Raw genomic sequence first — 26,888 nt, forward strand, 5'->3', positions numbered from 1 at the left:
CCTTCGTATATTCTGTGACTGTCAATATAATTAATGGCCATTTCCGTAACGGTTTGCGTCAACTCAAACCAAATTGTCCATTTTAGTTTGCGACAGTTTAAACTACTATCCATTTCATAAAGATAGGCCCCTGACTTCGTGGTGCTGCCGTGACGTTCAGTCAAAACTTATATTGCATTGTCGTACCTCGTTGGAATTGCTGAAATGTTGTCTTTTCAATACTTAAGACATAAAAGTTTTCTTTGTATTATGCAGTGAGAAAAAAATAAAAATTAATGAAAAAGTGCGTATTTTTTCGTACTTTTTTGGTAGATCAATGTTTATAGGACTATATCTCAGAAAAGAGATCACGTAAAATAATTTCCTGTGTACAATATCTAGATGCATCTATTAACTGTAAGTTGTGAAAAGTTCAATTTTCATCACTTGATACTTTTTGTGTAATTAAAACAAATGTACGACGCTCTGATCTCCTTTACCATGGTAGTTAGAGAAACGTACAAAACACTGTTCGAAAATTTGGAAGTCTAGTGTTCCAAATATTTGAAACTATTAACATAAAAAGGTTTAGTTGGTAGAGTATTTATATTTTTAAAAATTTTTTTTACTTCAACATGTTCTCTGCGTTAAGCGGTGAGCTATGTTGCAGCCCAATCTTTAAATTCCCCGCGCTTATATGAAGAAACAGCATACAGTAAGTGGAAGTGCGGCAACGCTGTCGTGCAGTGTTGTCGCGTTCAGGAAGTTTGTAGCGCGACGCTTCATAAGAATGTAATAGGAAAAAGTATTTATTATAACCTTTCACAACATCATAAAAATAATAATAAAGCATTACACATCTCAATTTATTCGAAATAAAACGTTGAAGTAAAACATCCAAAAACTCATCTCTTAATCTATTTACTTCATTTACTTTCGTAATGGGTTTGTTGACTCATCGCTGCTCCTGTTATCTTCCTGTATACTTATTAACAATGGCTCAATTTCTACCTCGAGATCTATCAGTATACACACTTTCCAGCTTCCGAACATGTTAAAGGTTAAAAAGAAATGTATCCTTGGCAATCACGTGTTCACCCAAGTTCTGCTATCATTCCCCTGCCGAATGTACAATAACACAGAATGGGTCCTTTGTTTTCTTTCAACGAAAGAAAACTATGCAATGTGTAGGTGACGAGGGCTGTATTTGCGTCTAATCACGTTGCACTGATTACGTCTTCAACACTTCCCTTCGGTTCGTAGGCGTCAAAAAATTAGACACGCATTCACACCATATGGGTTCATTGCAATGAGACGGACGAATGGGCATTTATATTTTCCTGAGTATATCTCGTGCTTTTTGATTGAAATATATATAATGATAATGAAATTGCAGAACTGATTAATGACTCCGACTCAGACAATTATGAGTTAGTAATTAATAGTAATGACATTGATTATTCTGTGGTTAGTGGCGTATTCGGGAGTGAACAAGATAGTAACTCTGTTCCCAAGTGAACCTGAGGCTGCGCCGGGAAAGAGAGAAAAAATCGTGTCGTTCCTATTCAAAGACAGATTCTGATGTAGCTTGGAGCGATAAAATTCAAGTAAATGCATACCCCTGTTTAGTGGTATCCCGGGAATTGATCAAAATGCTGGGCTATCTACAGAGTATTCCGCATATAAAGTGTTTCAGCTGTTTTTACCGATGAAGTTTTATAGTAAAAAAAGTTGAATTGATTTTGAGTTGAACGTCCTGTTCAGCAGTGAGGCTATATGAGACGTCGACCTACTGATTAAAGTGGAATCCAAACTACATGAGCTCCCCCAGCAATAGTAGTAAAAGTTATGAATCAATACGCAAAACAGCAGATTGAGAAAAAGAAAAAAAAATACTAAAACAAAAATCTTTGTTTTCTAAATGAAAGCGTGTTACTTTAATTAAAAACAAGGAAATTTTTACACTAATTATTCACATAAGCCTTGTACGGAAGCCAGCTTGACGCGATTTTTACAAATCAACTACGCAAGAGCTATAAGTATGTCTGTCAAGTGGTGGAACAGATTTTCTGTGAAGTGTAAACTTAATATTACATATCAACTAAGGTTGTATCATATAATAAAGTTTATGCTTGTATTTGTTTCTATGCAAGTGTATTTTGTACTGCTTGCAGTAAGTGAAAAACTGACAAAAAGCAACAAATTTTCGAAGACCATCACATGCAAATCCAAACAAAATAAGAGTTCGCTTTTCTAATTTTGAACATTTGGCACATTTTTTGTATATCCTGTTAATTTTTAAGAAATTGGTTTAAAATCTGTAGAGACATAAAATTTTAAAAATATCTCTAAAAAGTGCCAGACAGTGTGCGTGACAAGTTTAAATACCCGTCCGTCTGAGAGTGTATACGCGCCAGGAAAATGTGGCAACGTAGCACTCCGTATAAACTGCGATAGCGAAGGGCGCAAAGCTGAGAAAATCATAATGTCATATTTATGATTGTTTACCTTTTAAAACAAGTCAAAACAGTTTGGTTGAAAAAGCTACTTTAAGATCTTTCTAAAAGTTTTTTCAGATTGTTAATACACCGCAGCAATTCAGAGATAATAATGTCTCACTTTTTACTGAATAACAAGAAAATTACTATGTGTTGAGTAATGAAATTTTCAGAACTTACAGGTAACATATGCGTCTACATATGGTGCACAGGAAATTATTTCATGTTATCTCCTTTCCGAGATATAGTCCTATAAACATTGATTTACCAAAAAAGTACGAAAAAATACGCACTTTTTCATTAATTTCTATTTTTTTCTCAGTACACAGTACAAAGAAAATTTGTATGTCTTAAGTATTGAAAAGACAACATTCCAACAATTCCAACGAGGTACGACAATGCAATATAAGTTTTGACTGGACGTCACGGCAGCACCGCCAAGTCAGGGGCCTATCTTTATGAAATGGATAGTAATTTTTGCATTATTGTGAAAGCTAGTACGGAAATATGCAGCCCCTTTGCTATAATTAACTAACTTTGCACAAATGTTAAAGAAACTTGCGTTTTAGTTTGCGATCGGGACAACTACGCAAGTTTGGTTTGCATTAACAGAAGAGAAATTGATACAAAATTAAGCATAAGACTTGCAAATTATACAGGTTTTAATAATTTAGAATACGGATCCACATATTTTTAAAACTTTCATGACAAATATGAAATATAGGGTATAAATTCGTATCCGTTCTTCGCAAAATTCTGTGTTCAGAAACGAAACGCAAAAGGCGTTATATTATTATCTCCATTATCACTAAATTTGAGGTGGTTGACACAAGCAATTGCAGAATGGATATGAAATGGTCTTAGAATGGTACAGAAAGTCATGGTCTTATTTGTGAGATGGTTAATTACGGATAATGCTGGACAAAATAATGTAATTGAAGCACTCACTCCTCTATAATTAATGCGCCGTGCATGTAATATTTTCATTGGAAGTGAAACGTTTTTCCACTATCTTCGAAGCATATTCCTCTGTGCAGGCACGTAGCCAGGATTGCGTGAAGGGGGGGTCCGAGGATCGGCGCCCTTGGTCATCACCAGGGGTGTAGCCAGAAGGTTCGTGTTGGGGGGCCCGTCGTTTTTGAGGGGGGGCCAGAGTAGTAGTCCCCCCGTTATATTGAGCCGAGTCAGCAAAAAATTTTGTGACGTCATAGGTCAGAGGTCAATGACCTTGCCCTGGGGTCAATGACCTAGGGGTACCTAGGACCACCCCCTCTAAATTTTGGCAGGGGTACCTTGGCCCACCCCCTAAATTTTGGCAGGGGTACATAGGACCACCCCCCTTAAATTTTGGAAATTGCCAAATTTAAAAATTTGGTATGGTAGCCTAGGACCATAGTATGTACCTCTATCAGTATTGGGGGTCTATGTCGTTCCCTTTTATGGGTAAAAAATTGCCAAAAATTCAAATTTCGGAGGTTTTTGACCTAATTTATCCCCTTGGATGAGGTATTATTATCCTATATAGTTATATGGGCGTATACAGGGGTCCATTCCCTTTCATAAGACATGGGTATATTAATGCACCCCTTGAAAAATTTGGGAGGGGTACCATGGCCCACCCCTTAAATTTTGGAAATTGCCCAATTTAAACATTGGGTATTATAGTACCGGACCCTAATATGTATCATGATAAATTTGGGTGGTCCACCTCATTCCCTTCTAGGGGTACAAAATTGCCAAAATATAAACGTAAGCAATACGTTGTACCACGTGTTTGGTCTTTTGGCCCAATTTATCCTCTTGGATGAGGTTCTATTACCTTATATGGTTATATGGTTATGTATAGGGGTCTATTCCCTATCATAAGACATAGGTACATTTGTGCACTCCTTTAAAAATTTGGGAGGGGTACTTTGGCCCACCCCTTTAATTTTGGAAATTGCCAAATCTAAAAATTTGGTATGGTAGCCTAGGACCATAGTATGTACCTCTATCAGTATTGGGTGTCTATGTCGTTACCTTTCATGGATAAAAAATCGCCAAAAATTCAAATTTCGGGTTTTTTTTACCTAATTTATCCCCTTGGATGAGGTGTTATTACCTTATATAGTTATATGGGTGTATACAGGGGTCCATTACCTTTCATAAGATATGGGTACATTTGTGCACTCCTTTAAAAAATTGGGAGGGGTACTTTGGCCCACCCCTTTAATTTTAGAAATTGCCAAATCTAAAAATTTGGTATGGTAGCCTAGGACCATAGTATGTACCTCTATCGGTATTGGGTGTCTATGTCGTTCCCTTTCATGGATAAAAAATCGCCAAAAATTCAAATTTCGGGGTTTTTTGACCTAATTTATCCCCTTGGATGAGGTGTTATTACCTTATATAGTTATATGGGCGTATACAGGGGGTCCATTACCTTTCATAAGATATGGGTATATTTGTGCACTCCTTTAAAAATTTGGGAGGGGTACTTTGGCCCACCCCTTAAATTTTGGAAATTGCCCAATTTAAACATTTGGTATTATAGTACCGGATCCTAACATGTATTATGATAAATTTGGATGGTCCACCTCGTTTCCTTCTAGGGGTACAAAATTGTCAAAATATAAACGTAAGCAATACGTTGTACCACGTGTTTGGTCTTTTGGCCCAATTTATCCTCTTGGATGAGGTTCTATTACCTTATATGGTTATATGGTTATGTATAGGGGTCTATTCCCTATCATAAGACATAGGTACATTTGTGCACTCCTTTAAAAATTTGGGAGGGGTACTTTGGCCCACCTCTTAAATTTTAGAAATTGCTCATTTTATATATTTGGTATTATAGTACTGGACCCTAACATGTATTATGATAAATTTGGGTGGTCCACCTCGTTCCCTTTTAGGGGTACAAATTGCCAAAATATAAACGTAAGCAATACGTTGTACCACGTGTTTGGTCTTTTGGCCCAATTTATCCTCTTGGATGAGGTTCTATTACCTTATATGGTTATATGGTTATGTATAGGGGTCTATTCCCTATCATAAGACATAGGTACATTTGTGCACTCCTTTAAAAATTTGGGAGGGGTACATTGGCCCACCCCTTTAATTTTGGAAATTGCCCCTTTTACATGTTTGGTATTATAGTATAGAACCCTAATATATATATATTACTATAAATTTGGGTGGTTCACCACGTTTCCTTTGATGGGTACGAAATTGCCAAATTTTAGTACAACCACGTGTTTGGTTTTGGCTCAATTTATCCCCTTGGATGAGGTCCTATTACCTTATATGGTTATATGATCATGTATAGGGGTCCATTCCATATCCCCTTAAATTTTGGAAATTTTCCAATTTAAGCATTCGGTATCATAGTACATGACCTCAACATGTATCATGATAAATTTGGGTGGTCCATCTTGTTCCCTTTCATGGGTAAAAATTACTAAAATATAAACATAAGCAATATGTTGTACCATGCGTTTGGTTTTTGGCCCAATTTCTTCCCTTTGATGGGGTTCTGTTACCTTATATGGTTATATGGTCATGTATATGGGTTCATTTCCTATCATAAGACATGGGTACATTGACGCACCCCTTGAAAAATTTGTGAGGGGTATCTTGGCTCATCCACTCGGTTTTAGAAATTGTTTTAATATAAGCATTTGGTATCATAGTACAGGACTTCAATATGTACCACTATAAATTTGAATGGTCCACATCGTTCCCTTTCAGGGGTAAAGAACTACCAAAAATCGAATTTCGGAGGTTATTGACACCTATTTAGCACGTTATATGGTTTATTACCTTTATATGTTTATGTTCCCTTTTAAATTTGGGAATTATCAAATAACAAAATTCGGTAAACGTTTTCTAGGACCCGTTGGTATTCCTCTTATGGCCAAATATTCAAAATTTAAATGTTATTGACCGGCTTTATTATTGAATAAGTACAGGATTTATTACTTTTTTCATAAGACACAGGTGTATTTGTGTACCAATCTTAAATTTTGGGAGGGGGTACATTTCTTATTGTCATATCAATAATTGGTAATTGTTCTTTGGGTAAATCATTGTGATCACGTGATCAGTTATTGACCTATGATGGGATTAGGAGTCCAGGACATTGGTACATTGAAACTTTGTAGGATAATTTGAGAATGCGTCATTGGTATTGATTATTACAGCCAAATATAAACGTAAGCAAGACGTTGTACCACGTGATTGACCTTGATGAGGTAGTGTACAGGGATACATAGCTAACCTTATTGAAACTTATGACTCATAGTCTTAAGGGAATACATGCTACAACACTGGCAAAGTTATTGTTGATGCAATTTGATTGGTTGATCACTATCTTTCCTGCAATCTGATTGGCTGATCACTATCTTTCGTGCAATCTGATTGGTTGATGAGTTTCAAATCTTTGCTGAATTCAGTTTTGTTTTAACATTTAAAAAGTTTTTGAATTTTTTGTTTGAAACTTTGGTTTGACATTTTTTCGTGTGATATTTTTAGTTTAAAAATTTTTGTTTCGAAAGTTTTGTTTGAAAATTTTGTTTCAAAATTTTGTTTGAAACTTTTCGTTTGAAATTTTTGTTTGAAAAAATTTTTGTTTGAAATTTTTGTTTCAAAATTTTGTTTGAACTTTTTTTTGCTTGAAACATTTTGTTTGAAAATTCTTGCTTTCAAATTTTTTGTTTGAATTTTTTGTTTCAGAATTTTGTTTGAAAATTTTTTTTGACAACTTTTGTTTCAAAATTTTTTGTTTAAAATTTTTTTTGTTTGAAATTTTTTTCGTTTCAAAATTTTGTTTAAAATTTTTGTTTGAAATTTTTCGTTTCCAAATTTTTTTTGTTTGAAATTTTTTAAGTTTGTGCACTCATTAGTGAAGAACCGAAACTGCTTAAAAGAAAATTTGGTTTGAAATTTTTTCGTTTAAAAAATTTTGTTTCAAAATTTTGGTTTGACATTTTTAAAAGTTTGTGCACTTATTAGTAAAGAACCGGAACTGTTTAGAACAAAAACCTTTGTCAATATTTTTTTTCATGATGCAATAGTACACGTCAGAACATGTGGTTTGTTCTTGAAATGAAAAAACACAATTCATTGAAATGGATCATTTTATTACACTCCACATACATCCATACCAGATAGTGGTTCTGGATATTGTCGATACAATGTATTTTGAACTTCTTGCACTAGTTTGTCTTTAGCATATAATTTTAATTCCAGTTGAAGTCTTTTAAGGTCTAATGCAATATCAATTGGTGGAAACTCAATGTCCATTTGATCACAAATAAACTGTTTATCAATACAATTATGCACCCACGAACGATGTTGACAACCATCACAATATCTAGATACATGTTGTACAATATGCATAAATAGTACTTTTTCAGGAATATACTTGTTTTGTTGCACACTTCCACTGCATGTTTCACACACTGAAATACGCTGATGAATTTGTTCCATTCCGTTTGTGTTAGATACACCATATTGCGAGGGACATGAAATATACTCTTTTTACGTAACAGCACCATCTTCTCTTCGAGGACTGTACGCATCACCACTTCATGATTTGAGCCTAATGATTTGACTATGGTCACATTTAGCTAATCGTTCATTTGGTCGATTCGTGCCATTCTTCACAGGTCAATTGTACACCAAATTGTTCTGCTTTGCCCAATCGAATCACTGGTTCAAATGTTCTAGCACTGATACCAATCATCACATGTTTTGTTTATTGGATAATAGCTTGCGAAGATGAATTCTTTATCGTTAGAAGTACACATCTTTCCTCCTGAAAAGCACTTGCTAAAATGATTTCACGGTATTGGTTGATTTATAGAACTACGGCTGACGTCATTGGAAAGGAATGTGCTGACGTTTGAATTCATGATTTCATCACAGTTCCTGACGTCATGCCGACCAAACACATTCATACAACTATGTCTGACGTGCTAATTCATGATTTCATCACAATTACTGACGAATCCGGCTGTGTACTAAATTCAAACTGATGACTTCGACCCAAGAGTCTTTTATAGCATAAAGATACAGATCCAGTATTTAAGAAACGCAGCAGTTCTTCTTGTTTTGATGCCTCCATGGGTAAATATCTTGCTGGTAAAATTATATTCTTATCATTTTCAAGCTTCACTACGATTCTTAATCCAAACTTTGGCTAGCTAAGATTCTATAAGGTACATTCTGTTGTAAATCAGTAATCTTGGTAAATGATTTCATCACATCACGTGTGTTTAGAAACTGCAGACAAGTAGCCATGATGACGTTATCATGAATACTAACGCGAACGATGATGCAAAACTGATGACGTTGCGTTATCATGTTCTGACGTGTACTATTGCACCACAATGTTGCCAGAGGTTTTTGTTCTAAACAGTTCCGGTTCTTTACTAATGAGTGCACAAACTTTTAAAAATGTCAAAACCAAACTTTGAAACAAAAAATTTCAAACAAAAATCTTTGAAACAAAATTTTGAAACGAAAAAACATTCAAACAAAAAAATTTCAAACGAAAGAAATTCAAACAAAATTTTGAAACAAAAAAAATTTCAAACAAAATTTTGAAACAAAAAATTTCAAACAAAAAAAAATTTGGAAACGAAAAATTTCAAACAAAAATTTTAAACAAAATTTTGAAACGAAAAAAATTTCAAACAAAAAAAATTTTAAACAAAAAATTTTGAAACAAAAGTTGTCAAAAAAAATTTTCAAACAAAATTCTGAAACAAAAAATTCAAACAAAAAATTTGAAAGCAAGAATTTTCAAACAAAATGTTTCAAGCAAAAAAAATTCAAACAAAATTTTGAAACAAAAATTTCAAACAAAAATTTTTTCAAACAAAAATTTCAAACGAAAAGTTTCAAACAAAATTTTGAAACAAAATTTTCAAACAAAACTTTCGAAACAAAAATTTTTAAACTAAAAATATCACACGAAAAAATGTCAAACCAAAGTTTCAAACAAAAAATTCAAAAACTTTTTAAATGTTAAAACAAAACTGAATTCAGCAAAGATTTGAAACTCATCAACCAATCAGATTGCACGAAAGATAGTGATCAGCCAATCAGATTGCAGGAAAGATAGTGATCAACCAATCAAATTGCATCAACAATAACTTTGCCAGTGTTGTAGCATGTATTCCCTTAAGACTATGAGTCATAAGTTTCAATAAGGTTAGCTATGTATCCCTGTACACTACCTCATCAAGGTCAATCACGTGGTACAACGTCTTGCTTACGTTTATATTTGGCTGTAATAATCAATACCAATGACGCATTCTCAAATTATCCTACAAAGTTTCAATGTACCAATGTCCTGGACTCCTAATCCCATCATAGGTCAATAACTGATCACGTGATCACAATGATTTACCCAAAGAACAATTACCAATTATTGATATGACAATAAGAAATGTACCCCCTCCCAAAATTTAAGATTGGTACACAAATACACCTGTGTCTTATGAAAAAAGTAATAAATCCTGTACTTATTCAATAATAAAGCCGGTCAATAACATTTAAATTTTGAATATTTGGCCATAAGAGGAATACCAACGGGTCCTAGAAAACGTTTACCGAATTTTGTTATTTGATAATTCCCAAATTTAAAAGGGAACATAAACATATAAAGGTAATAAACCATATAACGTGCTAAATAGGTGTCAATAACCTCCGAAATTCGATTTTTGGTAGTTCTTTACCCCTGAAAGGGAACGATGTGGACCATTCAAATTTATAGTGGTACATATTGAAGTCCTGTACTATGATACCAAATGCTTATATTAAAACAATTTCTAAAACCGAGTGGATGAGCCAAGATACCCCTCACAAATTTTTCAAGGGGTGCGTCAATGTACCCATGTCTTATGATAGGAAATGAACCCATATACATGACCATATAACCATATAAGGTAACAGAACCCCATCAAAGGGAAGAAATTGGGCCAAAAACCAAACGCATGGTACAACATATTGCTTATGTTTATATTTTAGTAATTTTTACCCATGAAAGGGAACAAGATGGACCACCCAAATTTATCATGATACATGTTGAGGTCATGTACTATGATACCGAATGCTTAAATTGGAAAATTTCCAAAATTTAAGGGGATATGGAATGGACCCCTATACATGATCATATAACCATATAAGGTAATAGGACCTCATCCAAGGGGATAAATTGAGCCAAAACCAAACACGTGGTTGTACTAAAATTTGGCAATTTCGTACCCATCAAAGGAAACGTGGTGAACCACCCAAATTTATAGTAATATATATATATTAGGGTTCTATACTATAATACCAAACATGTAAAAGGGGCAATTTCCAAAATTAAAGGGGTGGGCCAATGTACCCCTCCCAAATTTTTAAAGGAGTGCACAAATGTACCTATGTCTTATGATAGGGAATAGACCCCTATACATAACCATATAACCATATAAGGTAATAGAACCTCATCCAAGAGGATAAATTGGGCCAAAAGACCAAACACGTGGTACAACGTATTGCTTACGTTTATATTTTGGCAATTTGTACCCCTAAAAGGGAACGAGGTGGACCACCCAAATTTATCATAATACATGTTAGGGTCCAGTACTATAATACCAAATATATAAAATGAGCAATTTCTAAAATTTAAGGGGTGGGCCAAAGTACCCCTCCCAAATTTTTAAAGGAGTGCACAAATGTACCTATGTCTTATGATAGGGAATAGACCCCTATACATAACCATATAACCATATAAGGTAATAGAACCTCATCCAAGAGGATAAATTGGGCCAAAAGACCAAACACGTGGTACAACGTATTGCTTACGTTTATATTTTGACAATTTTGTACCCCTAGAAGGAAACGAGGTGGACCATCCAAATTTATCATAATACATGTTAGGATCCGGTACTATAATACCAAATGTTTAAATTGGGCAATTTCCAAAATTTAAGGGGTGGGCCAAAGTACCCCTCCCAAATTTTTAAAGGAGTGCACAAATATACCCATATCTTATGAAAGGTAATGGACCCCCTGTATACGCCCATATAACTATATAAGGTAATAACACCTCATCCAAGGGGATAAATTAGGTCAAAAAACCCCGAAATTTGAATTTTTGGCGATTTTTTATCCATGAAAGGGAACGACATAGACACCCAATACCGATAGAGGTACATACTATGGTCCTAGGCTACCATACCAAATTTTTAGATTTGGCAATTTCTAAAATTAAAGGGGTGGGCCAAAGTACCCCTCCCAATTTTTTAAAGGAGTGCACAAATGTACCCATATCTTATGAAAGGTAATGGACCCCTGTATACACCCATATAACTATATAAGGTAATAACACCTCATCCAAGGGGATAAATTAGGTAAAAAAAAAACCCGAAATTTGAATTTTTGGCAATTTTTTATCCATGAAAGGTAACGACATAGACACCCAATACTGATAGAGGTACATACTATGGTCCTAGGCTACCATACCAAATTTTTAGATTTGGCAATTTCCAAAATTAAAGGGGTGGGCCAAAGTACCCCTCCCAAATTTTTAAAGGAGTGCACAAATGTACCTATGTCTTATGATAGGGAATAGACCCCTATACATAACCATATAACCATATAAGGTAATAGAACCTCATCCAAGAGGATAAATTGGGCCAAAAGTCCAAACACGTGGTACAACGTATTGCTTACGTTTATATTTTGGCAATTTTGTACCCCTAGAAGGGAATGAGGTGGACCACCCAAATTTATCATGATACATATTAGGGTCCGGTACTATAATACCCAATGTTTAAATTGGGCAATTTCCAAAATTTAAGTGGTGGGCCAACGTACCCCTCCCAAATTTTTCAAGGGGTGCATTAATATACCCATGTCTTATGAAAGGGAATGGACCCCTGTATACGCCCATATAACTATATAGGATAATAATACCTCATCCAAGGGGATAAATTAGGTCAAAAACCTCCGAAATTTGAATTTTTGGCAATTTTTTACCCATAAAAGGGAACGACATAGACCCCCAATACTGATAGAGGTACATACTATGGTCCTAGGCTACCATACCCAATTTTTAGATTTGGCAATATCCGAAATTTAAGGTGGGTGGTCCTATGTACCCCTGCCAAAATTTAGGGGGTGGGCCAAGGTACCCCTGCCAAAATTTAGAGGGGGTGGTCCTAGGTACCCCTAGGTCATTGACCCCAGGGCAAGGTCATTGACCTTTGACCTATGACGTCACAAAATTTTTTGCTGACTCGGCTCAATATAACGGGGGGACTACTACTGCCAGCTACAATGTACAAAGCCAAAAAAAAAGTGTTGCTGCTAGTGTTTTTGAGGCCTGAATGAAAGGAAAATTTTGATTTCCTTCTGGAAAACTAAAAACACTATTTTAGCTTCTTCTTCTTCTTCTTCTTCTTCTTATTATTATTATTATTATTATTATTATTATTATTATTATTATTATTATTTTCTCCATAAATTATATTCAAGATAGTTTTTATTATGCTTAACCAAGAACTACTGTCCGGGACCAAACGCTATACTTTCGTGCATAACTATAAAGGTAACCAAGAAACTTATGTCCCTTTCGTGGAGGTCTGTGTTCAATTGGACCTCACACCGTGAGTTGAATGCGAGTGGAGATAAGACAAAGGTCAGTTGTTGGTGTGGGTATATCCAACATACTACCTGGTTGTGGCAATTCAGATACACCGTGAACTTACATAAAGACAGAGGGAACATGGGACATCCACAGAGCGTCATAAGAGCATGTATGCTGAACGAGTTCAAATGGAGGTCAAACGCCGCTGTAGCGGGACAGAAGATATGCAGGGCTTTTGGTGAGGGTGTCGTGACAACGCGGACATTGCAGCGATGGTTTAACAAGTTTATGGACGATGACGAAATACCCGAAAACACCACGTGCCGGAAGACCAACACATGTACAAAGAGGAACTGGCGCTACAATTCAGTGTGTGGAGAAACCATTCGGCAGCACATCAATCAACTTGGGAAGCACTACAAGTTGGGTCGATGGGTCTCACATGGTTTGACTCCGGGCCAGAAGGCAACGCGACAGTCGCCTGTGTTTATTTACTATTTCGGAGCGATTTCTGGACAGGGTGTTGACATGTGATAAAAAGTGGGTCCTATACGAAGCTCCACGGCGCCGTCATCATTGTTTAGCATCCCATGAAGCGATTTCAAAACACCCGAAACCAGCACAGTACCAGAAGAATGTCCTTCTTTATGTTTGGTGCATCATGCATCGGGAACTGCTACCAGCTGGTCAGAGTATCAATGCAACTGTGTAGTGTCAGCAGTTGAGCTGTGTTCAACAAAAACTCAAAACTCTGGAGCCATCACTTCTGATTGCAAATGGGTCCTCGTTTACGGAACAACGCTAAGTCCCACGTGGCTAGGATGACTTAGGACACCATTCTCCGCCTTGGATGGGAAACAATATTGCAACCACTATATTCCCCGGGTATTGAACCGTCCGATTATCACCTGTTTCATTCTTTGGACAATCACCTTAGAGGACGCCAGTTCAAATCCCTAGTAAAAGTCCAAAATGCACCTGATACCTTCTTCGTTTCACGGCCCACCAAGTTCTACCCCGATGGATTCCATGGCCTCCTAGAACGTTTTCAGAAGGTCGTCGATGCTGATGGGGACTATTTTTGATCTTCCAGGTTAGGTGACATATCGATGTTCGAAGGTGGTGGGTGAAAAGCAACAAAACTTTTCTTGGTTACCTTTATATTTAAATTTAAGACCTTGTATATAGAACCTATCTACACAAGATTGATTTTCTTTGAAATTTCACTTAATTTCTTTACGGTTTCCTGACAAAAATATTTATTTATCATTCGTGACTAAATGAAAAACATAATTATTTTATTACATTGAGTAGAAATAAAAGAGAGAGCGAATGAAATCCAAATTGAATAAAAACATTGTTTCTCACCAAATTTTCCATCCTCTATGTCTTTTAAAACACTTGTTAAAGCATATAAAAATATAACGTACTTACAAATCAGTTTAGTACCTTTGTTTTATGGCTGTATTTATAGTATCTTGTTAAAATGTTTGTCTTCAAACTGTCAAATATAAATCGCAGTAAATTGTGTAATCTGCTGTCACAAAAATAGTATCCTATTTTTCGATCGGTATAAGGAAGAGATACCATACTATTTTTCGATCGGTATGGAAAAACAATATTTCTCCATACTATTTTACCGTAAATCATTAATTGCCAATAAACTTTGTTACTTTTAAGTGAATGAAGCGAGTTAATTTTACTATGATGTTTTAAAAGCTGGTCATTTGGGGGGCCAGGAAACCATTTGGGGGGGCTCGGCCCCGATGGGCCCCCCTTGGCTACACCCCTGGTCATCACACCAGGGGCTCGATCATTCTAAACAATTTTACTGGAATATATATTGGTTCGTTTAGCCAGGATTTCGTAACAAGGGGGGAGGGGTGACATGAAATTCTAAAGACCCAGGAGTTCGATCAATCTATATTGGTTTGTGAGGATATGTTGGTAAGTATTTTAATAAACTATGAAGAAATCTTGAGTAAAATTTAAAAAAAAAAATGTATTGAAAAAGATTATACAATATTTACATCCTTCCTTTGTTTATTCAAATATAACAATTTTTCTTTCATTATGACCTCAACTATTATAAAAAGTACATATTCACTATTATAAAAAGTACATACTCAATAATGTATTGTAAAATACTTTGCAATATCTGCGTTCCTCTTTCTGTTGAATCAAATGTTAACAGAACTTTCTTTCCACATATATTTTTGATTTTATTATTCCGTCAACTGCTGTCTATTTCAAATGACAGGTTAAAGGAGCAGTAGAAAATTGTTTTTGAAATAACATGTTTGATATTGCAAGGATGCGATGACGAAAAGTTATAATAAAAAATGTCCAAGCTGTTACACCACGGCTTGAAATCTCCCTGACTAATAGCAGAAATTCTGAGAATTCCAGAACTTTTCTAGAAATTTCAAATTCCCTCACTCTTCCAGGATATATCGCTCGCCTTGCAACCATGTATTGCAAGTAATACAAATTTCCTCATAAGAAAGAGTAACCAAAAGCTTCCTGTAGTTTATTCGGCCTATGTTTAGCAGCTCCAGCTCTTTTCTCTAAAAAAATGTTACAATTTTGGTAATATCTGTTCACATTCGGTTAGTTTATGGTATGGTTGGTTAGTTTAAGTTAGGTTAGGCTAGTTTAGGTTACATTAGGTTAGTTTAGTTTATGTTATATTCATGTAGGAGTCCCGCATAATTTTCCAAAAAATGATAGAATTTCGCTCATTTCTACTAATATAATGTTAGATTAGGTTAGTTCAGGTTAGCTTACCTTAGTTTATGTTAGGTTAGGTTAGATTTGGTTAGGTTAGGTTAGGTTAGGTACTTGCATCACCCATTTCTCCTGTAATTTTTGTGTTTTTTACGTGCTTCTGGACCCCTTGTACTAAACATACCCCGTTTATTCTCAACGCTGATCCTTCTTTTTCTCATTTCATTTTGTTTCATCCTTAATTTTTTTCATTTCTTGTCTCGAAGGGGGGGGTCCGAAACCCCCCTTGGCTACGTGCCTGCTCTGTGTTCCTAACGTCACTGAAGGAACGATGCTTAATTTAGTTTTTTTTTTTTTTTTTTTTTTTTTCGTGATTTGTGCTTATAGTATAGTTTCAAGATTATTTTGAGAAGATAAAGATAACTGCTATAGTGAATCACCTTCACCGTCTTTTGTACAGCAACGTGGGATCTCTGCGCCATTTGTCCACGAGGTTTCCAAGATGGCGAAAAAGAAGGATGCTGAGAAGGCTTCTCAAAATGTGGAAGATGCTAATAAAAATGGAAAGGAAGAGAATCTGGAGGACGAGGAACCAGATTTCAGTGATCCAGAAGGATATGTGGACAGTATTTCTGATGAAGGTATTTATTTATGTAAAGTTTAGCGAGTGAAGATCGTGTGGCTCTTAGGCGGGATACTTTGATTCTATTGGTGATCTATGTAACAGCTTTTCAGTAATTGCAGTGGTGCGGGTGTTAGTAAGGGTAAAGAATTGTTGGTACAATGTTTGTGGCAAATACTAATGCCGACCTGCTGTCTTACGAATTACTGCATTGCATATATTTAATGGGGTTTGTATATTTCTGTGCAAGTGGCAGAAGGGATCATTGCAGTGCTTTATAATTTGAAAGTCTCCTATTTCTTATGATTACACTTAGTATTTCCCATCAGTGTCTGCACTAGGCCTAATTATTCCCGAGTGGGGGGAGGATAAGAAACGTGAAAGGTTCAGAGTGTAATTATTATGTTACGATAAATGCAACATATGCTAAAATTGAAAGTATCTACACTTTGAATACGATTGACTGTAACGAAGTCAGTGCATTGAAAAATTATACTTGGCTAAGGAGTCAACGGTAAATTTAAATTCTGTTCTGTGGTTTTCAGAAAATCAGTTAGTTGTGTTTGTTTTGTATTTCTTTTTTTTATAATTGTATAGCTATGTGAATCCGCCCGGTAAGCTGTGTGTCCAGTTGCCTCGATGAGTCTTCAAAGTAAACCAACCAATCTGTAGATGGATTAATTATATTGATGCATAGTAAAGGTTTCACAGATGACAGAATAATGAGAATACAGAAAAGTCAGTTTTTCTTGTTTCATACTTAGGGTGGCATTGCTTGAGCAGACGGTTCTACTAAATTTTCACACATTGATTGCATTTTCTGGTTTCTTTCTGTAGAACATGCACTAGATAAGGAGCTAGTGCATAAACCACGAACAAACTTGTGCTAGGTGGCCACTAAAAGGCACGAATGCTACCTAACCGAGTCAGGGCATGAGCGCAGCTGGGGTACCCGAGCGCGGTGAAGGGGTGCCTCCAGATGGAGCAGGCGCGTCAGCGACCGGAGGCGTACGCATGATCGAGGATAGTGGAAAAATACATGAATATCCGTAATGATTTTTACATTCAAAGGCACTTAAATTGTAATAATTCTTAATTTCAAAATGGCCTCTCTGCTGTGCCGGGTACGAATGGCCCGCTGTTCTGAGTTTTTGCTGCTTTTCCTCATTTCGCACTACTGATTTTACGTTTCAACATACCAGGCCGCTGCGAAAACTTTATAATATGACACTCTTTATCACACTTTTTTTTTGTTTTGTTTTGTTTTGTTTTGTTTTGTTTTGTTTTGTTATAAAACCATATGTTTGCATCACATCCATCGCAAGCTTCCATTGCTAATACGAACAGAACGTTCGCATTCTTGTATTCTTCCACTTCAGTAAGGAGTTACACTTACAATACGTTCAGTACCATTCAAAAAGTATTTCAGTCTACTATTCGCTGACTAAAATTACTTATCTTCACACTCTTCTACGAAAAGTGTTTCACATCGTGTTTTACCTATAAGTTTTCGGTAGAACCGTGTGCTCGAATGAACCACTTAGGATTAAGGGGAAGTACTTCATAGGGCATTACTTGAGCAAGCATTTCTGCTGTATCGCCAAACCACACAAAAAAAAAAAAAAAAAAAAAAAAAAAAAAAATCTCCAAAATATTACGTTGTAACCCTGGCTCACTTGGTAGCGATTATTGTTCGAAATACATTAAGGGCGTATGGCATAAAAACGTGCATAAAGCATGAACCAGCTTGTGCTAACTGGCCACTAAAAGTAGAATGCTATCTAAGCGAGTCATGGCAGGAGCGCAGCAGGGGGTCGAAGCAGTAGCAAGTGAGCGTCCGTAGGGAGCAGGTGCGTCAGCGACGCTGGGTATATGCATAAACAAGGGTAATGGAAGAGTACACTTTCACATACAATACTTTCACTGTCACTCAAAATTCATTTCTGTATGCTCTGCACTGACAATAATTACTTACATTCACACTCTCATTTCTTCGCAAATAATAGGGTTAACTGCCGCAGATGGCGGCCCCGAGATACAAAATTTAAGGGGGAGTGAACAAAACTAGACTAAATGGAATAATAAGATTAACAGATGTTAGAAAGGTCATCAATGTAGGGTGATTAATAAGGCTGACAACTAAAGTTAAATTGTATGTGTTTGCAGATTGGTGCGATATGAGGTGATGTGGCAGTAGAGCATAATCTGACTGTTTCAAACCCACTGTGTTATTAACTAACCTAGGATATTTACCGATATGCTACTGTATTATTGTGGGGGGTGAAGGTGGAACAAAACTAGTCCTGCGGGGCTTTTAACCCGTTCCTACTACTACTTCTCCTTATACTATGTATCAGTACAGTAAAACTACACACGCCTTTTTTTTTTTTTTAATCAAACTACTGTTTACAAAGTGGATTAAATACCACGTGACATTACGTCAAGCTCGGGTGGTGCAACGTCAATATAAATTTAACTTCATCCTTTGGGAAGACAATATTTAATCGGCCGCATTGTTTTAGTCATTAATGAGCAGTGTGTACTTTGCAACACTTAACAGTTTCAACGTACTAATTTTGCGTAGTAATACTATACTGTGTACGGGTGTAGGAAAGAACAAAAGAAGCGTGAAAATAAAAAAATTTTGTGATTAATAGTGAAGGCCAGAAATGAAACAAGGATAATTGTAGAATAGAATAGAATATTTTTATTGTCGTTAAACAACATTTGTTGCAATAGACAACGTCAAGAGATTATACAAAATATATACATTGAATATATAAGTACATAACTAGTCACTTTTTATTTTTTAACTTTTCTCAAATTCTAAAACGCTATACACAGCTGTTTCAATGAGCCAAGATTTACAGTGTTTCTCGAAGTTTCTATTACACATACCACGAATTTCTGTAGGTAGAAGATTATAAATCTTCATCGCAGTGTATTTATAAATCTTTTGTGTTTTATTTAACATGAAATATGGTGTATCGAGTTCGTCTCCGTATCTTGTGTCATAGCAATGAATTTTATTTCGGGTACTGATATTTTCCAAGTTTTCTTTAATATACATGAGACAGCTATAGATATACATTGAGGGCACTGTCATGATTTGCATCTCTTTAAAGAAAGGTCTGCAAGAGTCATTATCACGTAGTCCCTTTAACACTCTTATTGCCTTTTTTTGCCATTTAAAAACTGTTTGAGCACCAGTTGAATTACCCCATAATAATATACCGTAGAGCAATAGAGAATGAAAGAAAGCATAATAGGCTGACAGAAGTATTTTTTCACTAACAACAGTTTTTAGTTTACGTAATAAATATATAACTCTAGATAGTCTTCTACATAGATTTTCAATATGTATGTTCCAGCTTAACTTTGGATCCAAGTGAATTCCTAACAATTTTACAGAATGACACTCATTCAAATCATGTATGTTGTTATTAAGATGAAAATACAAAACATCCGTCTTTGATTCATTTAATAGCAGCCTATTACAATTTAGCCATATTGAACACGCTTCTAACATTTGAGTGTTTTTAGTTTGAATATTTTTAAAATTTTTATCCATGGTTAAGACAGTTGTATCACCAGCATACAAAACACTGTTAAAAGGAAGAAAACTTGGAAAATCATTAACGTAAACTAGAAAAAGAAATGGCCCCAGGACACTTCCCTGTGGTACACCAGTTGTTACGTGCAAAAATTCTGAAATTGAATTACCAACGCGAACAGCCTGTTTTCTGTTACTGAGATAAGATTTAATCAGAGACAGCTCTTTTTCTCTAACCCCATAATAATGCAATTTTGAAAGGAGTATATCCTGTGACACTGTATCGAAAGCTTTAGTTAAATCTAATAGTGTTGCACAAACATTCATATTATTTTCAAAACAGTCTAATACTTGTGTTACTATATTTTCAACAGCTTTAACTGTGGAACGACCTTTTCTAAATCCAAATTGCGAGGAATGAAAAAGCTCATTCTCTTCAAAGAAGGTTGATAGTTGATCTTTGATGCATTGTTCAAAAACTTTCGAAACTATCGGTACTAAAGAGATTGGACGATAGTTTTTAACCTCATTTTTATCATCCTTTTTATGTACTGGTACAGTTATAGTATATAAGTAAGATATATGAAAGTAAGAACAGATAAGTTGTAATACAACGTTGAAAATAGATTTATCTGGGGCCGCCATCTGCGGCAGTTTAGCCCATACAGAACTTACACTATCACTCAAAATCTATTTCAGTATGCTGTGCATTGATAGTTGTTACTTACATTCACACACTCATTCCTTCAGGAAAAATGTTTCACTTCGTATTTTATCTATAAATTTTCTATTTGGTAGGACCGTTTGCTCGAGTGAACCCCTTTGTAGTCATTTTATTCAGTGAAACGATTCGTAAGGGACTGGTTTCTCAGTACAGTTCCTCACGAATCCAGAGATCATGGTATTTCGGACTGTTATGTTTTCACAGTTATTTAAAATATTGCATGATTCAAATAGTGATAGATTTGTAACCGTACTGACTTCCTGTCGTAACACGAGTTTAAATTTGTCAAAACTTGAAATATGCAATGTATAAAATAATAAAAGAGAGGACTAGAAAAGTACTACACATTTCTCGACTGCTCAAAAGGGCATATAGCCTAGTAGATAATAGGAAAACAAAGCAAATTATTAAGACACGAGAGCCAGAGTAGAAAAGCACACAAGAGACAATGAGCGAAAAATATGAACCACATACAAGGGGGATGTATATTTGTGGTAAATTTCATATAGTAAATAAATTAAACTATATACAAGGGGGATAAGCCTCTTACCTCCCCACAACAATGAAAATTTAAAAATAATAAAATATAACTGATAAGATCAACTCAAAATGCGACAGAAATACGTGCGTAGGTTCAAGATTGGTTTGACGGACGTTTAAAGCCGTGCGTGAAACATGCGTTTGTCCGAAGTGCATGGGCTCCGCTATTCAAATCTGCTAATAATACCTATCTCAATTGTAATGGACGTATCAATATAAACCGTCGAACGGGGTATGCATAGTGCGGGAATGTACACTCATGTCCAAAATTATTGTCGCATGTCTATAAATATGTTGTTCCAGGAATATAATTTGATAACGAATTCACCCAGTATTTCTTATAATGTTAGTATGTGCATAATCGGTAAAGACATGTATGTAGCAAATTGCATGTTTAGAGAGCAGTAAATAAGAACAATAAAACGAAAATAAAACTTTTTTCTCCATTTAGCAAGATTTTGTTTTACTCATTCTAATTTTCGTATTTACAATTCTTTCCCTATGAAATTTACCACAAATATACATGTCCCGATTATACACATAGTATCAGTATTAAAAGTGCCCTGCAACATCATTATCAAATTATATTCTTACAAGAAGATAGATATGCGAGAATCATTTTGGACATGTGTACCAAAGCTTCGTCATAAAGCAGCCTCTGCTAACAAAATCACAAGTTAACATGAAGGCAAATCCACAACAATTTAAGTCATATTGCGTTCGCCGATAAAAGACAATTTTGCTAATTCTCGGACATCGGTGACAATGGGTGTAGAAGCAATCAATAGACCACGACCCACTAAAATTCTATAATTCTGGGGGTAAAATGTGGCTGCGTGTTATGGAAAGGTATTTGCAGTAACCTCGTGTTTTGCAATGGACACATCAATGCTGTGAAATACATTGCGTTATTGGAGGATGAATTTGCTGCCCTTTTTGGAAACGAGCAAACTGTCACGTAATTCATGGATGACAGGGAACCATGTTATAGAGTTAAAGTGATCACCTGCTAGAAGAGATAATATAGGGTTCAAGCTTGGCGTGGTCCATACGTGAATCCTATAGAAAATATACGGTCTTACAGCTAGAATCACATTAACCCTTCAAACATCGGTTGCTTAGAACACTTTAGTAAGATCACCTGAATACTAGGCCAAGTAGTTTCAAGCTTCGCGTGCTATCAAGCTAGGGAGCTTTATCAAGTAGTAACTCAGGCATCACGAGTGTGTCTATTTACGTCAGGGTAGTGTGTAATTAACAACGTTCACATGATTGTTTCTTGCAATTAAAAAAGATTTTATCGAGAACATCTTTGAAGGATTGGAATATTTTGAAGGGGAGTTTTCTGACAACAAATATATGTTACATCATGGTAGTACATCGTTTTAATGAATTAGAAATACCAATCCTTGTTTCCTTCTTATTATTCTGGCATTTGAGGACATTGGTTGTGCTAATGGCGATAGGATTCACAATATACTTGACCACTCCTCCAACTTTAAATCCATGTCTTGTTGGGTTAAGCCATTCGGGGTAGTTTAGATTACAGTTATTGTAATAAACATTGGTCTTACTGAAATCCTTCGAAGGGACTGAATGCAGCACGAGTAAATGTAAGTTCATTCCAGTGTTTGACCGTGCTTCTCGTTTTTCATTTGAAAATTTGGTTTTATTTTCAGAGCTGCTTGGAGATCTGTTGAAGCAGAAACCACATGAAACAGATGGTGTGGAATCTGTTATCGTAGTAGATGGAGTTCCACAGGTTGGACCCGATCGTCTAGAGAAACTCCAATCTGTTATAGGGAAGATATTTTCGAAATTTGGAAATATTATTAATGAGTATTACCCGAAGAACGAAAATGGGATGACTAAAGGGTAAGATTTCACTTTCTTTCATTTTGTAAGACCTAAACTAATATGTAATCCTAATCTGTTCAATGAATATTCATGTAACTTCATCCATCTTGACTCTGGAACTATTACTTAAATAATTAATATTTTTCTGACCAGAATATATACTTATTTATTAAAATTAGAATAAGTCGTAACAGTTTCAATAACTTAACGTTATTTTCATGAGACGTTAATTAGCAGAAATTTCTTCATAACATTAAATTAATGTTGTATAATTTTAATTGTTTCATTTTTTAAATTTTTTGGTATAATTTATTAAAATAATGATTATAAAAAGGCTATAATAAAAAAATCAAAATAAACAGTAAAATATAACAATACCTGATCGCTACGTATTAAAAATTTAAAATTATAAAATGAAACAGTGAAAATTATACAACGATATTAATTTAATGTTATGAAGATATTTCTGCCAATTAACGTCTGATGAAAATAACATAAGTTATTGAAACTGTTACGACTTATTTAATTTTAATAAATATATACTCTGGTCAGGAAAATATTAGATTATTTAAATGAATATTCAACAATCTAGCATCCTTTTACGAGGTGCATTTTAGAAGAATAGGGTGAAGTTTGCAAAAATCATGAAGATTATAAGAAACTCGTAAAAGTTATTAAATTCGCTGGATAACTGGAAAATTTACGGGTGTGTGATGGATTATTTTTCTCGGTCCTTCTTACTTGTCTGTTAAGTCAGACCGAACTGTTGGTAAGAGAAAGAGACAATAATCAGGACGATTAGAGATAATAGAAGTTAATTACATAACTAAAATTTTGAGTTCTATAAATTCTGTATCGGTCCATGTTCCGTTAGGGGGGTTCAAAACTAAACTAACCTAACGTTATATTATGGTATCAAACGAAAACCAATGGAAAGAAGTGGAGAAATTGCAAATTTCGTGTGAAAGAAATTACTGGACCCCCTTAACGGAACATTGACCTCTATATCTTCATGATTTTCTTTATTTCTAAAGCAACTTTTTTCTTCCTAGATACAATTCGGAAAAGGCAGGTTCTGAGTTGTCGAAAATTCGGTGTTAAAAAGCTTAGAGATAAAAATTATGGTTATTATTACATTAAAATATGCATTTACGACACACTATCGTCGTATTTATAATACAAAAACATATCAGTCTGTGAGTAATGCTAATATGCAACTGCAGGATATTTAAGAGTTGGGAGTTGCATAAACATCTAGGCGAAGTTATTTATATTCTCTTAATTGTTATTGTAAACTGAAGACATTTATTTTTTCTGTTGGGTGCAGGAAAACGGTATCTTCATCACTTGGTCAAAATTAATAGCTTTCTATGCCAGTCTGCTTTTGAAAGTGAGATAATTATTAAACACTATAACTGAATATAAGGCCGCTGCTATCTTCGTTTATTAAAATAACAGTTTTTTCCATATCCATTGACGATGAACTAGATAAGAGGTTGTGTTGTGTTCACTAAGTCGACAGATACGGAACTTTGGTGCAACATTGGAAAGTGTAGAATTTTACTATTTATTGTAATTTATGTTGTTGTCCCAATACTTGTCTAAGCTACCTTTATTTAAATGTGTAAGTTATTGTTAGGTATTATTTTCCTGTTTTGCACCTCATTTCTTTCTAATATGTCCTTTCCTTTTTAAATAGCAATTTTCTAGTGATTAATATGCAGTGATGGGACCAATCAATTGAAACGGTGTTCCGTAATTAAAGAAATGGTTTTGGTAAAACCATATTTGAGGTGACAAGTCAGAGAATTGTAAAAGTTGAACCATTAATTCATTCAGGAAATACATAAAGACAACAATCTCGGTTCATCTCGCACCTGTGCGTTTCTTTGATACAAACTTACGTGGGATAAAGAAATCTTAGAGGGATCTAGGAATACTTTCCAAATTAACTGGAAAGATTCGTGAGGTAAAATTTACAAAGAAATCACTTTCGAAAGTAATTGTTAATCTTTATGTAAAATGTTGACTCAAGGGTTCATACGATGTTTTTCTAACATTCAACACCTCTCGTGAGAAAAGGAATGTCAGAATCGTCTTACGAACATAAGTAAGTATCCAAAATGAAGTTACGTAGAGAGAGGCTTCATGTATCTGTTAATCTCGAACTTGTGGATTTTTATTCAAAACAAGAAATGTGAAAGATTTTATCGAAATATCTTGCAGAATATAGTCATACACGAATTAGCGAAGTACCGTTGAAAACAGTTAAGTAAGTTGACGCTTAATTATTCGAGATAGTCAGGTCATTGCAAAATTCCTGGTGATTTTCTAGTTAGAACCCCATTCTTTCGAAAAATTGAAAAAAGTTTACGATTCTTACAAGACCAATTGGGACTTGATTAAGATATTAGTTACGAAATATATGTTGAGTTCTTGTGTTCTGGATTCTCAATCTACAGTACTTAATTTTGCTTGTTTTTTTCTTTTTCTTTCTAGGTATATCTTCTTAGAATACAGTAGCCCTGCCAATGCTGCTGAGGCAGTAAAAGTAACGAACAATTATAAGTTGGATAAAGTGCATACTTTTACAGTTAATCTTTTTACTGATTTCAAGAAGTAAGTTACTATTATTATTATTTTAAGAGTACATTTAGTGTAAAGATTCAATCATTAATTTTATATGCCCCTGTGTCAAAAAAGAAGGAAGAAGTTACATTTAATAATGTTAACAGTTATACCAGACTTATCTGTGTTGAAGTTACATTCTAGGTATGCTGGCTTTGTACAACTCGTTTTGTTGCTATTAGCTAAAGGAACAAATTACGACCGCTAATAAATTTGGCCATTCATGTACCTCATTTTCATCCCGTAGGATACGGCAGGGAAATGTGAAATAAACCGCAACAACGAGTTTCTTTTGCAGCGTTAATCAAAGTTTTATGGAACTGCACGTGTGAGATGACCAGTCACTTCAGTCAGAAATTGGTTCCATTGTGTACTTACCAAAGTAAAACGAGAAACCTCGACCCAAGTATCTATTATGTTCAAAAATTCATTTCCAGCGGTTCAACCGTTTCGTTGTGAAAAGGTGACATACAAGGGCTTATTTCATTTTTATATATAGGGATGTACAGGATGAGTCAAAAGTCCCTTATTACCCCGTATAAAGTGAAAACTAATGTAGATAGCCGAAATTGGTAATTGTAGACACACGTTAGGCCGAGGGAGAACTTTTATGGTACTTGTCAGGTTAACGACCACCATCTTGAATCTCGCTTAAAAAGTCATGTAATATTTGAAACATGGAGCATTTCTGTAGAATTTTAAGAGAAACTCAATGGTGTAATGAGATTAGATCATTAAGTTTCTCTTAAGATTTTAGCCCCGTTTCATACATCACATGACCCCGTACACATTTAAGCTTTCCGAGTGAGATTGAAAACAGCGCACTGACACGCACCATAGAGATTCCCCCTCAGCTTAACTTGTCCATACAGTTAGCAGTTGCGGCTACCTACACGCTTTCATTTTGTAAGGGATGGTAAGGAACTTTCGACTTCATCTTGTATATTGTTGTGTGACCCATCTAATATGAAAAATAAAGAGTTGAAACAAAAGCAATTTATGCCTTGTAAAGAATTTAGCAATGTATCTTTAATATTCGCAGAGAACAGAGAAGATAAATTTATGTTTAAATAATTGCAGTTTACTTCGTTAGATGCATAGAACTGCTGTAGTAAATACACTTCGAAAAATTAATC

At 35.1% G+C, this 26,888-nt stretch overlaps 1 protein-coding gene across 1 annotated transcript in view; it reads left to right on the forward strand.

Moving 5' to 3' along the window:
* Positions 1-15,027: 15,027 nt before the first annotated feature.
* Positions 15,028-26,888, forward strand: part of eIF3b (eukaryotic translation initiation factor 3 subunit b) — a 58,535-nt gene continuing 46,674 nt past the window's right edge. The window contains exons 1-4 of the mRNA XM_081731620.1: positions 15,028-15,048; positions 16,289-16,469; positions 22,947-23,142; positions 25,624-25,743. Of these exons, the coding sequence (XP_081587746.1) occupies positions 15,043-15,048; positions 16,289-16,469; positions 22,947-23,142; positions 25,624-25,743 (503 nt within the window). The 5' untranslated portion in view covers positions 15,028-15,042. The remainder of the gene's footprint in view (positions 15,049-16,288; positions 16,470-22,946; positions 23,143-25,623; positions 25,744-26,888) is intronic.

This window comes from Thermobia domestica, chromosome 11 (assembly GCF_964235325.1).
Source record: "Thermobia domestica chromosome 11, izTheDome1.hap1.1, whole genome shotgun sequence".
Taxonomy (NCBI): Eukaryota; Metazoa; Arthropoda; class Insecta; order Zygentoma; family Lepismatidae; genus Thermobia; species Thermobia domestica.